At 35.0% G+C, this 23,117-nt stretch overlaps 1 protein-coding gene across 2 annotated transcripts; it reads right to left on the bottom strand.

Annotated features, from left to right (window-relative positions):
* Nucleotides 1–1,603: 1,603 nt before the first annotated feature.
* LOC122008168 (serine/threonine protein phosphatase 2A 55 kDa regulatory subunit B beta isoform-like) lies at nt 1,604–22,490 on the bottom strand. Of its 2 annotated transcripts, none has more exons than XM_042563785.1 (14): nt 22,088–22,490; nt 19,759–19,862; nt 19,571–19,666; nt 19,369–19,488; nt 17,822–18,019; nt 17,492–17,583; nt 15,589–15,707; nt 14,575–14,698; nt 14,306–14,429; nt 4,121–4,189; nt 3,911–4,002; nt 3,752–3,829; nt 2,359–2,426; nt 1,604–2,279 (listed from the first exon to the last, which is right to left on the bottom strand). In XM_042563785.1, the coding sequence occupies exons 1-14, from the start codon at nt 22,209–22,211 to the stop codon at nt 2,146–2,148; spliced, it is 1,542 nt and encodes a 513-aa protein (XP_042419719.1). In that variant the 5' UTR covers nt 22,212–22,490; the 3' UTR covers nt 1,604–2,145. The 2 variants fall into 2 exon arrangements, with proteins under 2 accessions (XP_042419719.1, XP_042419720.1); XM_042563786.1 differs by having other exon boundaries at nt 17,825–18,019.
* Nucleotides 22,491–23,117: the final 627 nt, after the last annotated feature.

The following is a 23,117-nucleotide window of genomic DNA, read 5'->3' as shown; positions in this document are numbered from 1 at the left end:
TTGAGGCGTACAGTCGACTCAACTTCCAATTGGCGTCTGCCACGAACCAGAACCAGCCTCATGTGTTTCCTGAATCATTTTAGGAAGTCAAAAGAGAGGTCGACTGACCATTGATGACGACGATGAAGAACCACTAAAGAAAAAAAATAATGAAATGGTTAACAATAAATCTGGGAGGGACGATCATTTCGTCTTATAAAAAATTTTCCCATATCTCGTAGTTGTATGTTGGAGTAAAAATCTCTTTAAATGCGCCATAGTTGTGAATTAAATCAGATATCTGGATGACAACTTAACACTCTTCCGCTACATGTTGATGTGCCTAAGATTAGGACGGTAAATGAATTTAAAGTGAATAAATTTGATATTCAACTTAATAACAGTTTATTTATATTCATTCAATACACATAAAATTAATAAAATAAATAACTCGTTAAATTAAACATAATTCATGAATCATGATCATCAATAAAACTCTTATCAACATGTTAAAAAAATTAAAAATTAAAAATAAATTTATATTATCACACTTAATAATTAATCAGATAAATTTAAAATTTAAAAATTTAAAATAATAAAATAAATTTGAATTGACGGTTTGATAACATATAAACAACCCGAGCTCAAATTAAACTTGAACCAAACTCAAACTTATAAAAAGGATATTAAACCAAGCTTGAACAATAATTTCAATGACTTAATTACCTTATAGTTTGAATGCTACAAAATTTAATTCAGCTTAGCTCCTTTAGCCCTCACTGGGACGCATTGGATCAGTGTCTACAATGCTAGAAGGCCTGTGGAACAACGGCGGGACTTAGTTTTGGTGCTTGTTCTGCACAGGAAGTACTCATCATCAAGAGTGAGGAGAGCTCATATGGTCTTTCAGCCATGTTGATGTTGCAGATATCACTATAATGTTGCTGATGCAATGATTTGACAACACATTAAGCAAGGAAATGAGTGAGAAGTATGGCAAGTCTCAGCATGATACATCATCAAAATTCGATACCACTCACCAAAATTCAAAATTTCAAATCGTATCATTGTTTCAACCTTTGACAGGAAAGATACCATTCCAGTTTCTGTCGATGCTCCAATGCAGGGTGCTGATGACATATTGAATGTTGAAAGAAAAAAGGAGATGAAACAAAACAAGCTTTGAATGATATCGAGTTTTGATAATTTACCGAATTCCCGCCCAACCTAATACAATACCAATCCATTACCGATATCATACATCAAAATATCAACACATACCAAAACAATATCACTTCAATCAAAAACCAGAACTTTGATATGATTTGAAATTTTAAACCTAATTGTTGTTCTTACCTAGTCACTTTACGGTATAGCGTGACTCTTGTTGGAAAGTAACATATCCATACGACTATACATGAAGATAAACTATGCCCATCCTTTACAACTTATTTGCATTTCATACTCTATTTTTTAAAAATATTTACTTTAACCCACTTATTCCATCTTATATTATTGCTTACTGCAAGGCGAACTGAGACCCTAGCAAAACCCTACCAATGAATATCAAAGAACATAAGTTGAACTTCAAGGAACATGACTGAGATCATCAGGCAATGAACTATGAAAGCAAAGAGTGTTGAAGGTTAACTACAAACGGACGTGAAACATACAAGCGGCCATACACGAGGCATCCAAGCGTATTTATTCGAAAGATTATAAGTAAAAAAAAATATCAATGACGATAGCCATTACATGGAGCCAATTGCTACTGGGAACCTAGTCCAAAGATCAAGAAGCTGAGGGGTGTTAGTGTATGATATTTGATGCAAACACTGCAGGATAACAGCTTTTGCGAGCTTCAGTACGCATTTAGGCACATCCCACAGGCACAGATACCACTCCAAATGCTGAACTGCCATACTTCGGAATCATGAAAATACCTTGTGCAATATGTGCAACAGATCTACCACAACGTGGGGCATTCAAAAAATTAGTCAAGATTTCCATCGGTTCCACAAAATTTATCATAAGAACCTTCGAACTAGAAGTCCAACTTTTGAAGCAACTAATGGCCCCAGTACGTGCTCATCGAACATCAAAAGCTAATTGCCTCCGGAAACAAATCAAGACAGTTGCAAAATGAGGCTCCGTCCAGTCGCATCTTCATGCATAGTACATGTACAAGCTGTTCATTGCAGCACACGCAATAGAATTTTCTGTAGGGTGCCATGCTAAATGGAGTAATTTGCTTGTAAAATCACATGAATTTCCATTCACATCTGAAGGGCTTTCTGAACCTGTGGCAGTTAAATTCACATGAGACAACATAGTGCATAAGAATATAGTGAAAAATAATAATTCATGGAGTGACCCAACCTCGTCTGACAACTCGTGTCAAATTGCCTAGAGACCTTGCAGGTTTTGGAAGAGCTTGCACTTGCAGCCTATAATGGGATTTTCAACAAAAGAGGAAGTCAATCCATAAGGCACAAATTGTTCCCATCTCCAAATGGCAAACATTGATAAGAGAGAGGGTGAAAAATAGATGCAGATACAACCACCCAAGATGTGTCACAAACCACTTCCACTAAGCAGAAGTTTCCTAATTTATTAAACAGAAGGACTCAATAAGCAAGTGAAGATGCTTGATGAAGGGAAATTATTAGGATTAATTCATTAGGTGGGTCCTCTATACATGTATAATATACTGTTATCATTTTACATTTCCATTCATGTGTACTTGAATATTTACTAATAAATACCTAATTATTTGCAGATAGGCCCTAAAACTCCCTCTCATGCACATTCAAAGTTATTATAAAATTTCAATTTGTGCAAAATATCTTCAATTCTAGAATCTCACAGGTAGCTCAGGATCTTCAGAAAAGAACAGCTGATGATGAAACAGCCATTTGAAGAGATGCAACTATTGCAATCATTGCAGCAGCGATTCAATTGAGATGAATTCAAGTCAAGGGCATCAACACCGTCTTGAAGAGAGCACACCATCAAATATTCACTCACTAGAACACCTTACAACCAAGCATGCTGGAAGAGGACACCAAGGGTGGCTCGGTGATGATTGAGAGATCATGGTCAGCTGTGGAACAGTACAACTCTTTGTTGCTACAATGGGCAGACATTTGGAGCTACGGCAGATAGATCTTTGAATTTGGCTTCTTTGGATGATCAGTCATCAAGAAAGATCTGACCTCATAACTAGATCTGGTGTTAGATATGTGTAGAAATGATAGCAAGGTTTGTCATCTTAGGCAAGAGGGAATATTGATATCAGAAGCCAGGAACGTGTGAGTTACGGAACTTATGAGAAGATTAGGGTTTTGCAACAGCAGAGGAAGGCTGCTTAATCACATCAAACACACAAGCTCCCCCTAAGGGCGCTCTTGTACACAACTATAAACCTAGGAGACGGCTAGCTCCAATACCTAATGTGAGAATAACAATTATATTATTATTCTTAATATTTAATAAGGAGAACGACTGCACCGTAGATTCTCACACAACCAATAACTAAACACCTTATGTAGGAAACACAACATAACTATTAAAACATAAACTCTTTGACATGAAAAACTTTGAGAATGATTCAATGAAATCAATCTTCTTTTAACATTCCAAGGTCCATAACTTTCTACGATTTTAGTTTCAATCCTCTAACCAATGCAGTCCACCTCCACCCTGACAACAATTCCTGAAGAGCATAACTCCATAACAGAAGACATGCTACAGTGATTTAGGGTTTCAGTACCTCATTGGATTTTTACTGGCCTCCAAAGTGGTTGCTTCATCGCTGCCAGGAACACAACCAAATACACGAAAAAGATTGCTGCAATTCACAAACAGTAGAATATAAAAGACATGCCAGAAAGCAGCAATAATGCAGGATCGTCACTAGATAGAAGTATACCTGTAACTCCCAGTTGCAACACGCAACCCATCACCACTGAGACAGCAATCAAATTTATCAAAGATTGAATCATTTTCATAGAGATCACAAAGCTGCTGATGAAAAGAGACTATGGTCACCAGAATCCATCCACAATATTGTATACCAAAAAAATCTCAAATCTCAATTTGGAATAGAGAAAATATAGATTGTCTAAAACCAAGCAATTACCTTAGGCCTTAAATACTCATGGACTTGAAAAGTTGAAACAGGACTAGACTCCATGTTTATGTCCCATAGCTATTGTACAATAAAACAAAACCATATGAGAGAGTTGAGAAAAAGTTTCACGTAGACAAAAAGGAAAAACAAATCCAATACCATTTCCCATCCATTACTAACCAGAAACAGAAAATACAAACAAAAGATGATATAAGTTTATATTTAAGTCACTAGCATCCTGTCCTCAAGCTGGTTTAAGATTATTATGAAAACCTATCTTGTTACACATATCCTCAATCATAGATCATCTTAAAGAATTGGCATATTTTCTAATTAATCATTGGAGCTAACAAACAATGTGATAACATCACTAAATTACAACTTCTGTCCAACAAAACTACAAAATGACAATCAATCTTTGTGTTTTGTCCTCTTGTGAAGACTAGAGGCTTTGTGTACAGCAGATCGGCTGTCACAGTACAATTTTATAAGTTTGAAATAGCATGCCCAACTTAGTTATGAACTGTTTAAACCATATAAGTTCACACATAATTCAAACGATAAAATGGGAGCAAGAAATGAGTTGGCAGATGGATCATCTATCCCTTTTCTTTATTCAACTAAGAGAGAGGATGAATATTTGAATTAATGAATTTAAGCATCCGACCTACGTAACTTATCACACTTGTTAAGTATAAGAAAATGGTAGTGATAGTGTCCTAAAGATAAAGGAATTGTAAAGAATCCCTATGATATAATTGCATATTGTGTTAATGAAATTATTCTTTTATTGTTAATCCTGTTATTTTCTATATAAATGGTAGATTGTAATAGAAAGTTCAGTATTATTGCTTTAGTGAATGATTAATTATAATGTGATACGATCTTAAAACATACAAGATAATCTTTAGTCATAATGACATTGAAATAGAACATTTGTAGTACAATTAGTATATAGTATGTTTCGACTATATTATATTTATAAGTGACCTCATGCCTAAAGACATGTTAATATCTAGACGAGTATACATATGCGATCATGAGAACTATATTTTACATAGCTGACTATGGGATGCAGCTAATCCTTCAACTTGAGCTTCCAATCATCTTATAACAGGATCATTATACTTTGACATTTACGGGTTGAATCCTTGAAAGGATTGCATATGCATTTTTTGTTGTTAGTGGGTATATTTTTAGTCTTATGGAGGTGAATGAATAGTTAACATAGAACTATTACTCTTAGTAAAAAAAAAGGTGCATAATGCTAGCCAATTTAGTGGGCGACCATTTCAAAAAATATACATAGTAGAACCCAATTGAGAATATTTCTCAAATTCGTATTCTTTCGAGTCAGTCACAATTATATTGAATAAATGTGTTCAATTAGGATAAGCAATATTCTCAAGGGACTATAGGAAGAGAAGTATTGAGGTAGTGTTAGAGTAGCTTGTGGATCATGACTTAACGCGACTAAATTGATTGGCTTGATGACTTGAGGTCTACTGAAGATTAGAGAAGTATGGTACGGGACATTCGAGGGACCGCAAGTAAGGAGCATCGAGGAGCAACATTGATGAGAGACAGAAAAAGGCGGACTATGTAGGTGAAGTATAAAAGATGACACGTAAAGTGAGTCACGAGCTATTCGAGGGATATAAGTAACTTGACGACAGCAGACCTTGGTGATGAAGCCATGTTGTGGTTGTGGAAGGAAAGATATGGTATGTGAGATGTGAGAATTGAGAGACATGTTGGAGTAAATCTCAATTAGACTAGATAATTAGGATGATAATAGTCAGGCTTCTAGTCAACTAGAGCTAATTCTAATTGATTGGTGAGCTAAGTCACTTAGTCTGATCAGCCAGTGAACTAAATCTTTCTGCTCATAGCTATATCAACTGGATCGTCAATTGATCAATAATTAATCGATTGCTGCTACAGTATCGATTGCTGCTACAGTAGAAAGTCGAGTCCTTAATTTGGCAAAGTTGCATTGCAATGGTTCCATCACCTAAGAGCTATAGTGGAGCAGTCAACTCAAGTAGTCATTAGCAGACTCAGGCTGAAGTGAAACTACCCGATTGATGGGTGACAGATCAACAAAACAGAAAGTGGAGTTTGAGGTGTTTAAAGGCTATAGAAAGGGGAGCATGGAGCTCTTTTTAAAGGCTAGCAGTAAAATGATTATAGAGATCATATTAAGTCTTTTCCTTGCCCTCTTTAGGGGTGGCAATTCGGATTAGGTTCGGATTGGCGGATTCGGGTTAGCGAGTTGACGGGTTGGAACATCAAAACCTAAACCCGACCTAATTAATATTTCGGATGAAATTGTTCAATCCAAACCCGACCCGTTTATTTGTATTTGACCCGAACCCGACCCGAAATGACCCATTTATAAAAACATGTTCATCAAAACGCGAGCTCAACCCGAATCCAACCCAAAAAGACCCATTTTATTAAAATATACTTATTTTAACCCGAACTCAACCAGAATCTGACCCGAATCCAATCCAAAAATATTTATAAATGGGTTCATAGGTTGTAATAAGATCATTTCAGGTCGACCCAAACCCAATAAGACCTGACCCTAATCTGATTTTTTTCATGTTCGGTTCGGGTCGTATTTTCGTGTCAGGTCAGAAATCGCCACACCTAGTCCTCTTTAATTTCCTCTCTAAGCTTGATTGCATGTTCTCGTTGTAAGAGGTTTCTTCACTTTCAGAGGTTATTTGTGAAGCAAAACGATAGCGGGCTTTCAGGCATGACTCACTAATGACGAGTTATAAGTCGTGGTGTGGGAACAAGGGTTCTGAACCACATTACATGATCATATTAGTGATTGGTATAACCAAATAACTATTATATATAATAGTTACCATATTTGTATATACTATTTGTTACCATATTATCTATATATATTAGGTAATATATATAGGTGAATTGGGCAAATTTATCAATTAGTCTAATTATAGTTTCCTAAGATAGATTGCAGTTTGTGTATAAATATACCTACTCTTCAATAAATAAGATATTCTTTTTTTCTCAAAATCAACATGATATCAGAGCAAGTTTAGAAATTTAAAATTTAGGGTATTTGTTATTCTTTTTATCGTCATTCTCTATACATTGTTCGTGCCGAGCGTTCTCCTCTGCCATCCCTAGTTTTCTGTAGCCAATCGCCTCCTTCGGCCTCTCACCTGTTCACGTGCTCTCCGACGAGCTCAAAGCCCCAACGACGTCGCCTCTCCTTCCAACCAGATTCACACTTGCGTGTTCCTAGCTGCGAGTTCGTTCCACCGCCTTCCTCTAGCAGCGCGCGCATGACGTCGCACATAATCACAGTTCCCCGACATCCGCCGACGCAGAGTAGTGTGACGCGTCTTCCACCCTTGCGATCTGACAAGTCAACCTCTTCATCCCTTCCCTCGGCGCAATCAACACATAGATCGAACTGTCAACACCGTGGATTAGGATTCGTGAACAGAGCAAGCACAACATCCTTCTGCTTCTCTAGCCCAGTTTTGGTCTTGGATTGGGTGCTTCGACTCCCAACTTTAGTTTCGTCTTCGTTGTTGTTCACGTTGGGCTACAGCAGCAAAATTAGGAGCTGTTCGTTGAATCAAACAGCAACCAAACAGCAACTTGGAGCCTCCAAACCAGCAACTTGGAGCAAAACTTTAGCTTCAACTCCCAACTTTAGCTTTGGTTCGTCTTCGTTGCTTCTTTGCTTCGTGGCTGATTGCTTTGCCGGCCAATACCGCACCTCTGTGCAGCTATAGCCACATCTTGGTCTTCTTTTTGTACAAACAGAGAAGTTAGTCTTCCTTTAGCCTTAGCTCCTTTGACTTTTATTTCACAAACTTTGGGATAAAATCTTATGGTTGAAAATAAGCCTTCTATTGTGACGGATGTTGTGCCTATGATCACGGACTATAAGTTAAATGGTTCGAACTATTTGGATTGGAGTAAGATTGTTCATCTTTATTTACGAAGTATTGACAAAGATGGTCATTCGACTGATGACCCTCCTCAAGATGATTCGAAGCAGGCATGGCTTAGAGAAGATGCTCGCTTGTTCCTTCATATTCAGAATTGTATTGATAGTGAGGTAATTGGTTTAATTAATCAAATTTGTTAAAGAACTAATGGATTACTTAGAATTTCTATACTCGGAAAAGAAAATCTCTCTCGCATGTATGAGGTTTGCAAGGAATTTTACCGTGTGGAAAAACAAGATCAACCTCTGATCAATTATTTTATGGCATTTAAGAAGATATATGAGAAACTTAATATGTTGTTGCCCTTTAGGCCTGATGTGAAAGTTCAACAACACCAATTAGAGCTATCATGAGCTTCCTCGCTGGCCTATCTCTTGACTTCGAGTCTGCGAAGTCATAAGTTCTCTCTGGTTCTGAGATTTCCTCTTTACAAGATATATTTAGTTGTATTCTCCGTATACATGTTCCTCTTAGTGGTGCTTTGGTAAGTCACAAGACAAATTATGAACTTGGAAGATCAACTAGTAACACTGGAAACAAAGGAGGTAGCTCACAAGACTTTGGAACTCGAAAGTCAAATTCAGGTGGTATTGTATGCAACTACTGTCATAAGCCAGGTCATACGAAGTTCGAGTGTTGAAAGCTTCAGTATAAAAATCAACAAAAACACTTGGCCCATATTGCATCAACTAATACCTCTAATAAAACGGTTCTTATCTCTGCAGATGAATTTGTCAAGTTCTCAAAATATCAGGAATCACTCAAGCCTTCATCTTCCTCTATCACTACTATCGCTGATTCAGGTGAACAAAACGCATGTTTTCTTTCCTCATCCTCTAAATAGGTCATTCATTCTGGTGCCACAAATCATATGACAGGTAATTCTAGTCTCTTTTCTACTTTTCAATCCAAAACTAACACTTCTATGTACTTTAGCTGATGGTTCTCTATCTTGTGTTCGTGGGCCTACACAATTAATCCTACTCCTTTTCTTCCTCTATCCTCTGTCTTATATTTACTTAATTTATCCTTTAATTTGCTCTTTGTCAGTCAACTAACTCATAATCTCAATTGTTGCATCTCATTCTTTCCTAGTCATTGCTTATTTCAAGATCTTTTGACAAAGAAGATTATTGGTAAAGGACATGAGTGTGGAGGCCTCTATATTCTTGATACACCGCTCCCAAATTCTTTTGCTAGCTCGAGTGTCACTTCTCCTTTCGAGGCTCATTATAGGTTGGGACATCCATCTCTTCCTTTGTTCAAACAATTTTGTCCACAATATGGTAAGGTATCTTCATTAGATTGTGAGTCATGTCAGTTTGCAAAACATCACCGTCTTAGTTTGAGTCCTAGAATCAATAAACGTACTACTATTTCTTTTGAATTAGTTCATTCTGATATTTGGGGTCCTTGTCCTATTTTGTCTAAACCTGGTTTTAGGTATTTTGTTACTTTTGTGGATGATTATTCTCGTATAACTTGATTATATTTAATGAAAAATTGTTCTGAATTATTTTTTTTATTTTGTGTCTTTTGTGCTGAGATTAAAACTCAGTTTAATATGTTCGTACTTTGTGAAGTGATAATGCCAAGGAATATACATCTGGTTCATTCCAATCTTATATGAGTCAAAATGGCATGCTTCATAAAACCTCTTGTGTTGATACTCCATCCCAAAATGGTGTAGTTGAACGTAAGCATAGACATCTTCTTGAAACTACACGGACCCTTTTATTTCAAATGAATGTTCCCAAACCTTTTTAAGCTGATGTAATTTATACAACATGTTTTCTTATTAATCGCATGTCATCCTCTGTTCTTTATGGTAAGATCCCTTACAAAATATTTTTTCCCAATAAGTTGTTGTTTCCTATTAAACCTATGATATTTGGTAGCACTTGCTTTGTTCGAGATGTTCGTCCACATATCACTAAATTAGATCCTAAGTCTTTAAAGTGTATCTTCATTGGTTATTCTCGTCTTCAGAAAGGTTATAGGTGTTATTGTCCCTTAACAAATATCTTGTCTCAATTGATGTTACTTTCATGGAAGATATACCTTATTTCCTCTCCTCACCTATTTCGACTCGTCAAAGGGAGAATGATGATTTGTTGATGTATACTATCACATCCTCTGCACTCGTCCCAAAACCGACTCTTGTCAAGCCTTCTATTATTCAAGTCTACTTCAGGCGTCAACCTCTAATTCATGTCCCACACCTGCTACTTTGTCATCAGATCACATCTCGAGCAATGATCTTCCTATTGTGTTACATAAAGGTAAACGCTAGTGTACTTATCCTACTTCTTTTGTTTCTTATAACGGCTTGTCGTCTTCCTCGTGTTCTTTTATTGCTTCACTTGACTCTATCTCTATTTCTAAAACTGTCCATGATGTCATATCTCATCCTGGTTGAAAAGATGCAATGAAAGAGGAGATGAATGCTTTGGATGACAATGACACTTGGGACTTGGTTGATCTACCTTCTGGGAAACGGACTATTGGATGCAAATGGATATTTGCAGTTAAGGTGAATCCAGATGGATCGGTTGCCAGATTAAAAGTCCGTCTTGTTGCTAAAGGCTATGCTCAAACATATGGTGTGGATTATTCTGACACTTTTTCTTCTGTCGTAATGTTGACATTTGTTCGATTATTTATTTCAATGGTTGCTACTCATAATTGGCTTTTACATCAACTTGATATCAAGAATGTTTTTCTTCATGGTGATCTTCAGGAGGAGGTGTGTATGGAGCAACCTTCTGGGTTTATTGCTTAGGGGAAAGGAAAGTTTGTCATCTTCATAAAGCTTTGTATGGTTTGAAAACAAAGTCCTCGTGTCTGGTTTGGAAAATTTAATTTGTTGAAAAATTTGGTATGATGAAGAGCAAGTCTGACCAGACCATTCTATGTTCTATAAGCAGTCAATAGCTGGTATCATTCTATTAGTGGTGTATGTGGATGATATTATTATCACGAAAGTGATACTATGGGAATCCCATATCTTAAGGTGGTGTTTGGTTCACTCTTAAGAATCGGAATGGAAATGGGTATCATAGTATTATGAAATGGGAATAAATATGAGCTTGGGTATTATTCTTAAAAATAATATTTGGTTAGTTAAATATTTTCAATCGGAATAAACCTAAATTTTCTTTTTTACCCTTAGAGGAAAATAAGAGAAAAAAATATATGTGAGAGAAAGTTGAATACAACAACAACAACAACCAAACTTTTTCCCACTAGGTGGGGTCGGCTGCATGAATCTTTTTACGCCATTGAGCTCTATCTCCTATTATATTATCATCTATATTTAAATAAATTTTATCTTGTTTTATTGTTGCTAACCAAGTCTTCTTTGGTCTTCCTCTTCTTCGTTTAATATGCATGTTTATCATAGTTTCACATCGCCTAACTGGAGCATTTATTGGTCGTCTAAGTACATGTCCGTACCATCTTAAACGTGTCTCTCGGAGTTTTTCCTCAATAGATGCAACTCCGACTTTCTCTCTAATGCTCTCATTTCTTATTTTGTCCATCCTCGTATGTCCACACATCCACCTTAACATCCTCATCTCTGCAACTCTCATCTTCTGCTCATGTGCTCGAGTCATAGCCCAACATTCAGCTCCATATAACATAGCAGGCCTAACTGCGGTTTTATAAAACTTACCTTTAAGTTTAAGAGGTACTTTACGGTCACATAAAACACTCGACGCTCCCCTCCATTTCACTCATCCTGCTTGTATTCTATGTAAGACATCCCTCCATCATTTTGTAGAAATGATCCTAAATATTTAAATCTCTCCGTTCCGGGCAACTCATCCTCTCCTATCTTAACAATTGTTTCATTACTTCTAATATTGCTAAATTTAAATTCCATATATTCTGTCTTTAATCTACTAAGCTTAAAGCATTTCCCTTCTAGTGTTTCCCTCCAAAATTCTAATTTAACATTTACTCCTTCACATGTCTCATCTACCAAAATAATATCATCTGCAAACAACATGCACTACGGTACTGTGTCTTGAATATGCGCAGTGAGTTCGTCCATAATTAGTGTAAAAAGATAGGGGCTTAGAGTTGATCCTTGATGTAACCCTATCTTTATTGGAAATGTTTCAGTTACCCAGCCTGAAGTCTTTACTCTGGTCGTTACATCCTCATACATATCCTTAATTAGTTCAATATATATTACGCTACCACCTCTCTTTTCTAAAATTCTCCATATAATTTCTCTTGTGAGATAATATGGATATATCAACTCTTGACTAAAGTAGGACTTAAAATTTCAGTACCAATAAAATTATGGTGTGATAACCAAGCTACTCTTCATATTGCATCGAATCATGTGTTTCATGAGTGAACTAAGCACATTGAAATTGATTGTCATTTTGTTCGTGAGAAAATTCAACAAAACTTGATTTCTACAGGATATGTGAAGACTGAAGCACAACTCAACTCGGGGATATCTTCACAAAAGCTTTAAATAGGGTTCGGGTTAATTATCTTTGTAACAAGTTGGGTATGATAAATATCTATGCTCCAACTTAAGGGGGAGTATTATATGTAATAGTTACCATATTTATATATACTATTTGTTTCCATATTATCTACATATATTAGGTAATATATATATATATATATGTGAATTAGGCAAATTTATCAATTAGCCTAATTATAGTTTCCTAAGATAGATTGTAGTTTGTGTATAAATATACCTACTCTTCAATGAAGAAGATATTCTTCTTTTCTCAAAGTTGTGTGGGAACAAGGGTTTTGAACCACATTACATGATCATATTAGCGATTGGTATGGCCCGATAACTATATATAGCAAAAATGGTAAAAATTTGTATTTTTAGGAACCATCACTATTCACCCCCTCTAGTTATTTAGTCATACATTACCCAAAGATCATAACAAAAATTGCATTGCATGACAATTGTCGCTTAAAAAGACTTTCATGCTACTCACCACTTCTAGAGTAATAGAGTTTTGATGTCTTATTAAAGGATCATTAAAGTTTGCACACCTAAAGAAGAATTTTAATTGGAATCTTTAATTATTTAAGTAAATTGTCTATATTGTTACTTGCTCAAGTCTACTTTAGCATGAAATGCATGTAGCTTGATAAACATGGAGAGTTAATTATTCTAATTAGTTATTAGATAATTAAGAGGTAATTATTTTGATTAACTAGTAGAGGATTTAATTGGAAGAAAATAAGAGTTAATTTATTCAACTAAATTTAATTAGAGAGCTTGATTGCAAGATTAAGGGCCTAATTTATGCAATTAAATTGAAAGCGATAAATTAAAATTAATTGAGTATTAATTACATTTCAATTAGAATATTAAAAGGCTCAAATTAATTTTATAAAATTAACTTGATCATGAAACATTTTTTAAAAAAATATTTATAAAAGTTGTAAATAATTGATTTCTAAATCAAAAATTGTTGAGATAAATTAGAAATTGATACTTATTTATCTAACCTTTTAATTAATAATATCTAGATTGATAGTCAACATTAAAGATGGTTCGAAACCATTAGGAGATCTGAGATCTTGTTACAATGTGACATTACAATGTGCATGGCTTCTTTCGTCACAAAAATTCCAATAGAAAATTGTTCAACATCTATATGCATCCATTCAAGGGAAAAAGCCAAAAGAAATTTTTTTGTTTTTCTTCCCTTCCATTTTCTCAACTTTTTTATAACCATCTTTTAATTTATCATCTCTCTATGAGAACCAAGCTAAGCCAACATGATGATGCTTCTTGTGAAACCACTACCAACTATCAAAATGATGCTAAGCCGTTGAGACCACCATATGATTTATGTTTTCTTGTGTAAATGATAAATCTTAAATCAGCTAATGCTGATCCTGGAGTTGTATCAACCTTTAGAATTATCTAATATCATGAACTATGGGCAGAAGTAACCATAGATGGTCAAGTGTGTCCCAAGGCAATTTGGACTACCTAAAACCTAGCTAGAAAAATCTGATGAGTACCAATATCAACAGACCCAACAAGCTTGATAAATTACCATAATTTACTCAATGATACTTTGGTTATTTAATTTTATTCATCTTATGTATGCCAAAAAATGGCAGTGGCTTGAGAGATATTGCATAAATGTAATGAGACAAGACAAATGACTCGAGAATAATAAGGAGAGTGAACCTTAAGGGTCATATAATCTCGACTAAGGAGATATCTTCCATCTTTTGCAAATTTAATATCTGAAATTGATGTAATAATCTCTGTGAAAAATGACCGTGAACCAGGTGCTTCACGTTCATCCAATCTGTAGATCAAATATCTCACTTCTATGTTAGATGGCATCAAGAACATAAGATGACAAATCTGGTGACTAGCACTTTCTTCTTCATTCATTCTCATATTGATGAATATAGTAAATATGAGAATATAGTAAGATAAGAATTACTTACATCTTGGAATGGTTATCACATAAGGCGGACTGCCGCAAGTCTATGAGCCGGATTGAGCCCTTTGAACTACTATATGCCAGCATGTTACAATGGGTTGGATGAAACTCAGCAGATGTTATCACCTCTAATGGAATTTTACCATTAAAAAAAATCATAAATTGAAGTATTAGAAAAATGAAAATAGTTTTATAACAATGAATTACAGGAAAGAACAATGAATTAGAAGAAATTAAGAAACATTCTGAATAAATAACAATGAATTACAAGAAATTAAGATACATGACAATGAAGAGAAGATTAAAGGAGAAGCAATATGAGAGATGGACAACCGCAAAAATGACAGCTTGTCATGAATCAATGAGCATATAATATGTCCCACAAGAGAAAAGCCCCAAACAAACAAATAAGAGGATCTTATATGGCCATCTTCTATTATTTTTTTTTCCCAAACATCTGTTTTGGCATTCACAAAGTGTCGGGATAATATTAAAATAGGCTCTTTAATTCTCACTGAAGGATGGAGAAATCTCATAGTGCAAGTTATATCCACACTCCCAGTGTTGATAAGGATCAAGAATTAACCCATCGCCAAAAGAAAATGATCTAATCACATAAAACCAGAAAACAAAATGGATGAATTCAAAGATAAGTATCAAGCAGAGAAAAATTCCTTCCCAACAGATTTTGTTAATCTGTCCTATCCTAGGTCTTCAGCTAAGAATGTTATTAGGACCAAAATGTTCAACAGATTAATCTGCTGTATTGATTTTTAGAAGGCTCATACAGAATATCTATCAGATTCACATAGAATGATAGAAACTATGGATTGCCTATACAACTGTGGTTCCAATGATGATTTGCATCTAGAATTAGGGAGTGCCTCAAGTCCTTATCCCATGTCTTGTTAAGTCAGCCAGAAACTCTAAGGAAACCAAACTGATGAAAATGCCTTTTTTCTTGAGTTGGTGGTTGCCAGTGTATTGAAATTTCTATAAAACAAATGTTGTGCAATACCAGTTAAATCCTCCATGTTTGCAGGTTTCACATCAACAATATTAAAGCTTTGACTGCTGATCTCCAAATTCCAAAGATTTATTCGCAGATCATCAGCTGATATGAATGTCTCGCCATCACTGAGCAGAAATGAGAATCAATATTTGTTTTATCAAGTCTCACAATACAAGTAATCTTTGAGCATCAATAACAATTTCTCTACTTAAGAAATGATATACCATGTCACATAAAGCTCCTGAATATTCATAAAAAAGTAAGAGGATTGCCCAAAGGCATTTAGGAAAATTAATCAGAACTATTCAGTCTAATTCACATTTGAAGGTGAATGATTTAGTTACTGCCATTATTGAGCTTGCCAGATCATGTCTGGAACCTTCCAGGAGCTCATGGTGCAGCCCATACAGTCCATATGGATGATGAACTAAAAGCAGTTCTTGTCTGGTTTTATCTTCGTCAACTCCTCAGACTTTCAGAATAACTGTCTGAGTTTGAATAATGTCAGCTGGACCATAGTTAGGCTGAACTGGGTCTTTATTTCAAGAAGATATAATTAGCATTGCAATAGGAGTTTAACCTTAAGAAAGAGTTCAAAGTGTAGCCACTAAGATTATTGAGAACTCTCATTGGAAGCACAAGCATTCCATTATGGAATGTATAAGCACTCTATTATATTAGGGCAAACTAGTGGCAAAAGATATTCCACCACCCACACAAACAAGGTCATTGTTCCAGTAAAATTGTTTATATCCAGAATTCAATGTGGATCAAGTGATGGCCAATAGGTTAGCAAATATTCTAAATGAAAATCTTGAACAAGGATTATGCAAAAGAAGAATATAAGTTTTAAGATCCAAAATGTCTGCTATCCTATGAGTCTAATAAAGCCTTGTATAGTCGCAATATGTAGCCAAAATAAATTTTGGCTTGACAATTTGATGTCTGAACTTTTGCAACTCAGAGAAGTAATAATTAATGATAATTAAAAGAGACAATGTCACATTAAAAAGAAAGAAAAGGTGTGATGTATATAATAAAAAAGGAACTTGAGGTCAATGGTAATAGATTGGATATCATACAAATGTTGATTCATGAGACATACACCTTTGATGTAATTCAGGTCAATGTGTAATCATCAAAAAGATTCTTGCCAATTTCAGTTACAAAATCTTTCATGCACCTTTTCCTAACTAAGAAATTGAATATAAATCCAAATTCAAATTATAGCTATTGAAATCTGACAAATCTTTCCTTTAAGATGCTGTATAAAAGAATTGTAGCAGATTACAAGGACTACCATCCAAGATGTTACAACAACAACCAAGCTTTGTCCAACTAGGTGGAGTCAGCGATCTGGTGCTTTCTACATCATTAGACTCTATCCCCTAGTATATCATCATCTATATTTAAATAAATTTTATTTTATTTTATCGTTGCTAACAAAGTCTTCTTTGATCTTCCTCTTCCTCGTTTAATATGTGTATTTGTCATAATTTCACATTGCTTAATTGTAGCATTCATTGGTCGTCAAGTAAGTTTTCTCTCAATAGGTGCAACTTTGACTTTGGCTTTAACTTTCTTTCTGACGTTCTCATTTCTTATCATGTTCATCCTCATATGTCATGACAAATTGAGTAAACCAAAGCAAAGCCAAAGCCAAAAGTCCAATATGATAAGCCAAGGCAATTTTGACTTTGGCTATTCAAAATTATATATGGAATTTGTTAATTGCATAATCCCTAGAAATTATCTTATCAAAAACTTGCCTTGATAACAACATTAATGAGGCCTAAGAAAACAAAAACATCAAGTTGAATGGAAGATACAAAGAATTTTTCCATAAAGTAACTAAACATGGTAGAAATGAAAAGAGAGAAAATAGAACTGTAGGAGATGAGCCATTCACCTGTTATTAGAGATGGAATTAATGTGATAATCATGAGCATGAGCATAGATCCTTCTACATCTGGCAATAAGACATGTATCTTGGCTTGTCACCTATAGTACAATAGAACTCATGAATTGAAATGATGGAACAGTATGCAGAGAAGTATAAGAACCCAAAATACATGAATGAATGGGTAAATGCAACGCATATGCAAACAAGGTCTGCTAGTTGGCTATAGGTGCCAAGACATTTTGTTCCAGGGATCGACTCCTTTTGAATGGTTTTTTCTATTTTTGCATCTAGGTTTCAGATCATACTTTGTATGTAATAGGCAGAGTTAAGTACAACTACCACTGGCAGACGTAGTGATGCAGAACATCCAGAGGGGTAAGAGAGGTCGGTGCTCAAGTGATTGTGGGGTATTACAGCACAAGCACCATTTGGCAAGTAACTCGTGGAAGTAGTTGTACTTGAGCTCGCAATGCTCCCATTTTCTGAAGCGTGTATATTCATCTCAGCAATCTTCTTCACTTTCTTTTCTTGCACCTATTTAGTTTCAGAAAGGAACAATTGGTGGTGTAAAATTCCAAATATCTACAATGTCAAATGTCATTATAAACTTAAGAGAATCAATTTTCTTGGAAAATTATAGTAATTCAAAATGAGTTGAAATTATATGAAATTTTAACTAAATGCGTAAGAATTACGAGTTTCTTTTATAACTTTTATGCATTGTTAAGGGTAACAAAACTAATGATTCACTAAACTATATTTGCAAGCACAGTTTGATTTCTCCTTATAGCAAATTTTTTTAAGTGAAACAAGAATAGATGAACTTACAATTGCTAGAAATGAATATGCATATTATATGTTATTACAAAAAAAACTGTATAGAAATATAATACAGTATAGAAAAATCTAGGCAAACTTACCCAAGAATCCAAGAGATGAAGTTTAATGTAAAATCACTGAATTCAAAATAATACAAAAGAAGCAACAAATAGACATGAAAGCAAATGCACAAAAAATAAAAATGGAAAATTATAAATTTTCTATAATCTTAATTGTAATGCACTTAGAGTGCCTAGTATGGCACAACATTCATTAAAGTGTGATGAGATAAATGAAATGAATTTTACTCCTGTAATCTCTTTCTATTAAGTTTATTTACTTAGCAACCAAGTCTCGATAAGTGAGTTAAAAGGGATAAAATATTGCATTGTTGTTATTCAAAGAAAATCTTTACCTCACATATCATAGTTGGAAAACTCAACAAATTCTCAAAATTGACTGCTACCAATACAAAGTTGTCCAAATTCTCAGGTTATAGAACAAAAACAAATAGAACTAAAATTACAGCAGCAAAATCATTGGAGACTTGATAAAAGTCAGATGGATTAAGGAATGGATGGATGTTTTAAGAAATCAGCAGTGATCACTTGCCACAGAAAAGGAGGTAAGGAAACAGCTAAACCACATAAGAGCAACGAAGAGATGGGAGATTGAGGAAGATAGTTTTGTGATCTTAGGTTCTCAACGTGCAACAAATTTGATATGGCGTTTGTCAAGTTATGATTCCACGTATGAGGACAAAGTTTCAGTTAATAAAAGAATCTCATTTCAATTTTGTATGTGAGATCAAAATTTATTTTATGTGACATAGTTTATCCCCGTTTGCTTTATCAATTTCGTCCTTACATATCCAATAGTTCAATTTGGTGTTGTGTCGATACTATCTTCTGAAAAAGAAAACATTTTTGTGTAGTCAAAAAGTTAACAAGCATATTGAATTTCTCAGTTTATATAGAATCATAATTTCAAAAAGAAAAACCAATGTTCTATGATACTGATCAAAGAAGAAAGATTAAAATCTCAGGAGTGAGAAAAAGACTTACCTTCCAGCACTTAATTGTCTTGTCATTGGTAGAAAGAAGAAAAAGAGAATTATTGGTTGTCTGACACCACTTGATTTTGTTAATCTTCTCCTCTATTTCCAAGCTTTTAAGATAGTCAAACTGAAGTATGAACATGAGACACATCATGCTTCTATTTCAAATTGGGGTACACTTTAAATAGCTTTTATTTATCACAATGTACCTCAGGCTCGTGGCTTTGGAACTCAGTTTTGTAGTGAAACTCAGGGTGCCTACTAATTGGATCGCCATCCATCTCCAAATCCTTCCGTGAAGCATGCTGCAGATTAAAATGGAAAATGTGAAAGGAAAAAAAAAAGTTAGTCAACCACTAAGACACAAGCAAGAATGGAGATTAGGGATTTTATATACATTTCTAACATCAGTCCTCTCAAACAAAACAACACGTCCTCCTCGATCTCCAGTGGCAAGATGATCACCAGACTTGTCAAATTCAATGGCTGAAATAATATCGACTGCAATGAAACAGACATCAAGCTTGTCACATGGCAAGACGCAGGATTTGAAGAAGCCAAGAAAGTTATAAATTATTAAAAATAGAACATGAAGATATGACCAGAATATCCAATATGGTAATTTTGTTAGCGATCAATATAAAAAGGAAACAACAATTAAATTTTGTGTGTGGAAATGGAACTACTACCAGTGTTCCTGATATGATTTGGTTAATTTTCTGACAGATTAGATGAATAAATCTTAACAAAGGACTTGAGAAACCAACACCTGTTATTAACTTATTATACAAGTCTTGAAAAATAGTCAATCATGATGAGAGCATGTCATCCAAAAAAATTGTAGTTCTAAATACAGTTTTTTACTTCCCTTATTTGGAAGGTTAGATAAGGGTAAAGAGATAGAAATAAGGTCCTAGCAAAGCATTTCCCAAGGATATAACAAGAAGAATTGATCTAACCCTTCCATCTTAATAAGAATTATAGGCATTACTAATAACATTGGACTGTAGCAACTGATGTCTCACAAATCGGTAGAACTGGACCAAATACAGACAAGTGCCATATGTACAGATTAAGTGACCTAATATCCCAAAACATAACACATTCATATAAAGAAAATAAATGGAGTGAGGTCATACACATAGAATGCAGATTGACACACAGAAAATAGAAAGAAAGAGAAATAGATGGGAAATGATGTTGTCACACTACCAAAAAGATTCATACGTGTTAAAAAAAATAAAGAAACATAAGAAACCTACTCTTCCTAGCTCAAGGAGACCTAATCTCATTTCCATAACATTGCAGGAGCAGTCCATTGAACTGTTTTTCTTTGTTGAGGACTCGTTAGAATTGAAAAAAAAAAAACTCGCAAGTCCCATTTATAATCTCTGGTAGACAAATAATAATATTCAAGGCTCAACAATAAAAAAACTAAAAAGGCATAGCCTATATCCTTTGTCCTGACTTGTCTTCATTTATCCAGCTTAATAAGTATTAGCTTGGAAAGAGATTGATCAGCCCTCTACTAAGTGAGGAGGAAACACAACTGAAAAAAAAAAAAGAGTTGGGCCATGGATGCAACTTAGATGAAAGATCGCCAGTGATCTAACAGAAAATAAAGTACTTACTAGCAACAAGCTAGATTAGCTAAAATCTGACTTGTTTCTTAGTTGTATAATAATCTAACATTTGAACATGACACTCGGTCATTCCTGAGTTGTTTAACATCTAAAAATTCTAAAACAACACTCAATTTCTTCTTTGTTCAACACTTCATCACCTGATTTTGATTTGCTACATCAAAAATAAGTATATAGGAGATAAAAGTAATGATATGAATAATAATTTGAAGAGAAGTAACATCTGCTAATGTCTCCATATAAAAGTATGATTTTAACTTAAAATGTAAATGTTTCCCAGAATGATAAAGAATGTCATGCAAAATAACACATATTTTTAATCAGAGAGCACCATCCAATAGTGTCAAACATAAGAACTAAAAAACCCCATCATCAGATAGACAATATGATGCCATCTTCTGATAAGATGGATCATCATCTTTTCTATAGATAAAAGTTGTTTATATTTAATGCACACATGAAACTCTGAGATGTTTAGGTTAACTTGAGCATGCAGGATGAATCAACTCATACATGAGTGTCATCTACATATCAACATCCATAAACTCCCTTATTCAAGTTCCATCCCGTGCAAACATATCAGTTTACTAGTGAAATGTATAGGTTGGTAATGAATATGAGAAACTTAGTGGTCTTCTGAAAAGAGATGATGAACGAACTGAAAAGATCAAAGAATGTACATGGCATGACTACCATAAGAGAATTATCCAGAAAGTCTAGTAAATCTTTTATAACCACAACACAGCGTGGATCCATAACTTTATTTCTCCATGCAATAATCGCAAGCTCAGCAGCTAAGTAGTTCACAATCGCAAATAACGAATGGTAAACAGTACGACAGAAACTTCATATACATTAAGACACTTTGCTTCAGAAAAGCAAAAAAGCTTTAACCTTTACGTAAAATAGGGAGATCTACAGCCGTAGGCCAACCAAATCTACATTATTGGTTACAGACCTATGAGCATAGTAGCGAGAAAAAAAGAATGTCGGCTCCGACAGAACAAAAACAATCCCAGCAGCATCCTAAGCTCACTTAGCACCACCAAGAACCGATCTGAGTAAGGGATCAAAAGCTCATACCTTCCTGGACCTCCTCGCCCGCCGTCCGCTCCCCGAACACCTGCGAGAATTTCCAGTCTAGCTGCGTAGGCAGGGGCGCCTCCGCCGTCGTCGTCCCGGCGACGACATCGCCGCTCCCCTTCATCTTCGGACCAGGTTTCCTTTCCCGCGAGATGCCCTGATACTGGTGCGTCGTGAGCGACCGGGACAGTTCAATGCGTCAAATTCAGACTGGCTTTTCCGACGAGGAAGAGGATGACCGACGAGGAAGAGGATGACCGACGGCGGAGGGAAGAGGGTGCAGAGAATCTTGATAATCTTTGTGCTGCCTCGGTCGCTCGCTGCTGTTGCCCTTCTTTATTTCGCCCTAACGAGGCCGAGCCATGTTTAATCTCACTCTCTAGCAATCAATCATGCCATTGCCATCGAGAAAATGCTGCTAAAGTCCCTCCTTTTATATATAAATGAAACCCAACCCACAATATGCGGACAAATTTCTATTTGCCCCCAAATTGTTCTTTAATTTACAGTTGAACTCTAAATAATTGGAAATCTATTAATTTAATAAAAAAAGTATATAAAGGATAAACGGCATTTTATTTGACCGAGCGAAGAAATTTGAGTATTACCCCATTTTTTATAATTTCAAAAGCACATATTACATGTCCATTATGTCGCTTCCTTTTTGCTACATTTTAATTTTTACTCTATCTATTTAGGGGCGTTTGATTCTTTCCTAAAAATAGAAATCGAAATGGGAATCATTATATTATGGAATGAGAATAGGTATGAGCATGGATATCACTCTTAAAAACAATGTTTGGTTAGTTGTATATCTTCGGAATAAATCAAAGTTTCCTTTTTTACCCTTAAAGGAAAATAAGAGAAAAAATTAGATGTGAGAGAAAGATGAATGTGAGAGAAAAATATGATCAAAGAAAATGATGAGAAAGAAAGTATTATGAGAGAGAAAGTGTGATGAGAGAAAATGAAAAAAGAGTATGATTGGAGAGAGCATGATGAGAGAAAATATGATGTGAGAGAAAGTATG

Source organism: Zingiber officinale, chromosome 8A (assembly GCF_018446385.1).
Source record: "Zingiber officinale cultivar Zhangliang chromosome 8A, Zo_v1.1, whole genome shotgun sequence".
Classification (NCBI taxonomy): domain Eukaryota; kingdom Viridiplantae; phylum Streptophyta; class Magnoliopsida; order Zingiberales; family Zingiberaceae; genus Zingiber; species Zingiber officinale.
Note: the sequence above shows the minus strand (reverse complement) of the source record. Positions and strands in the feature narration are given on the sequence as shown.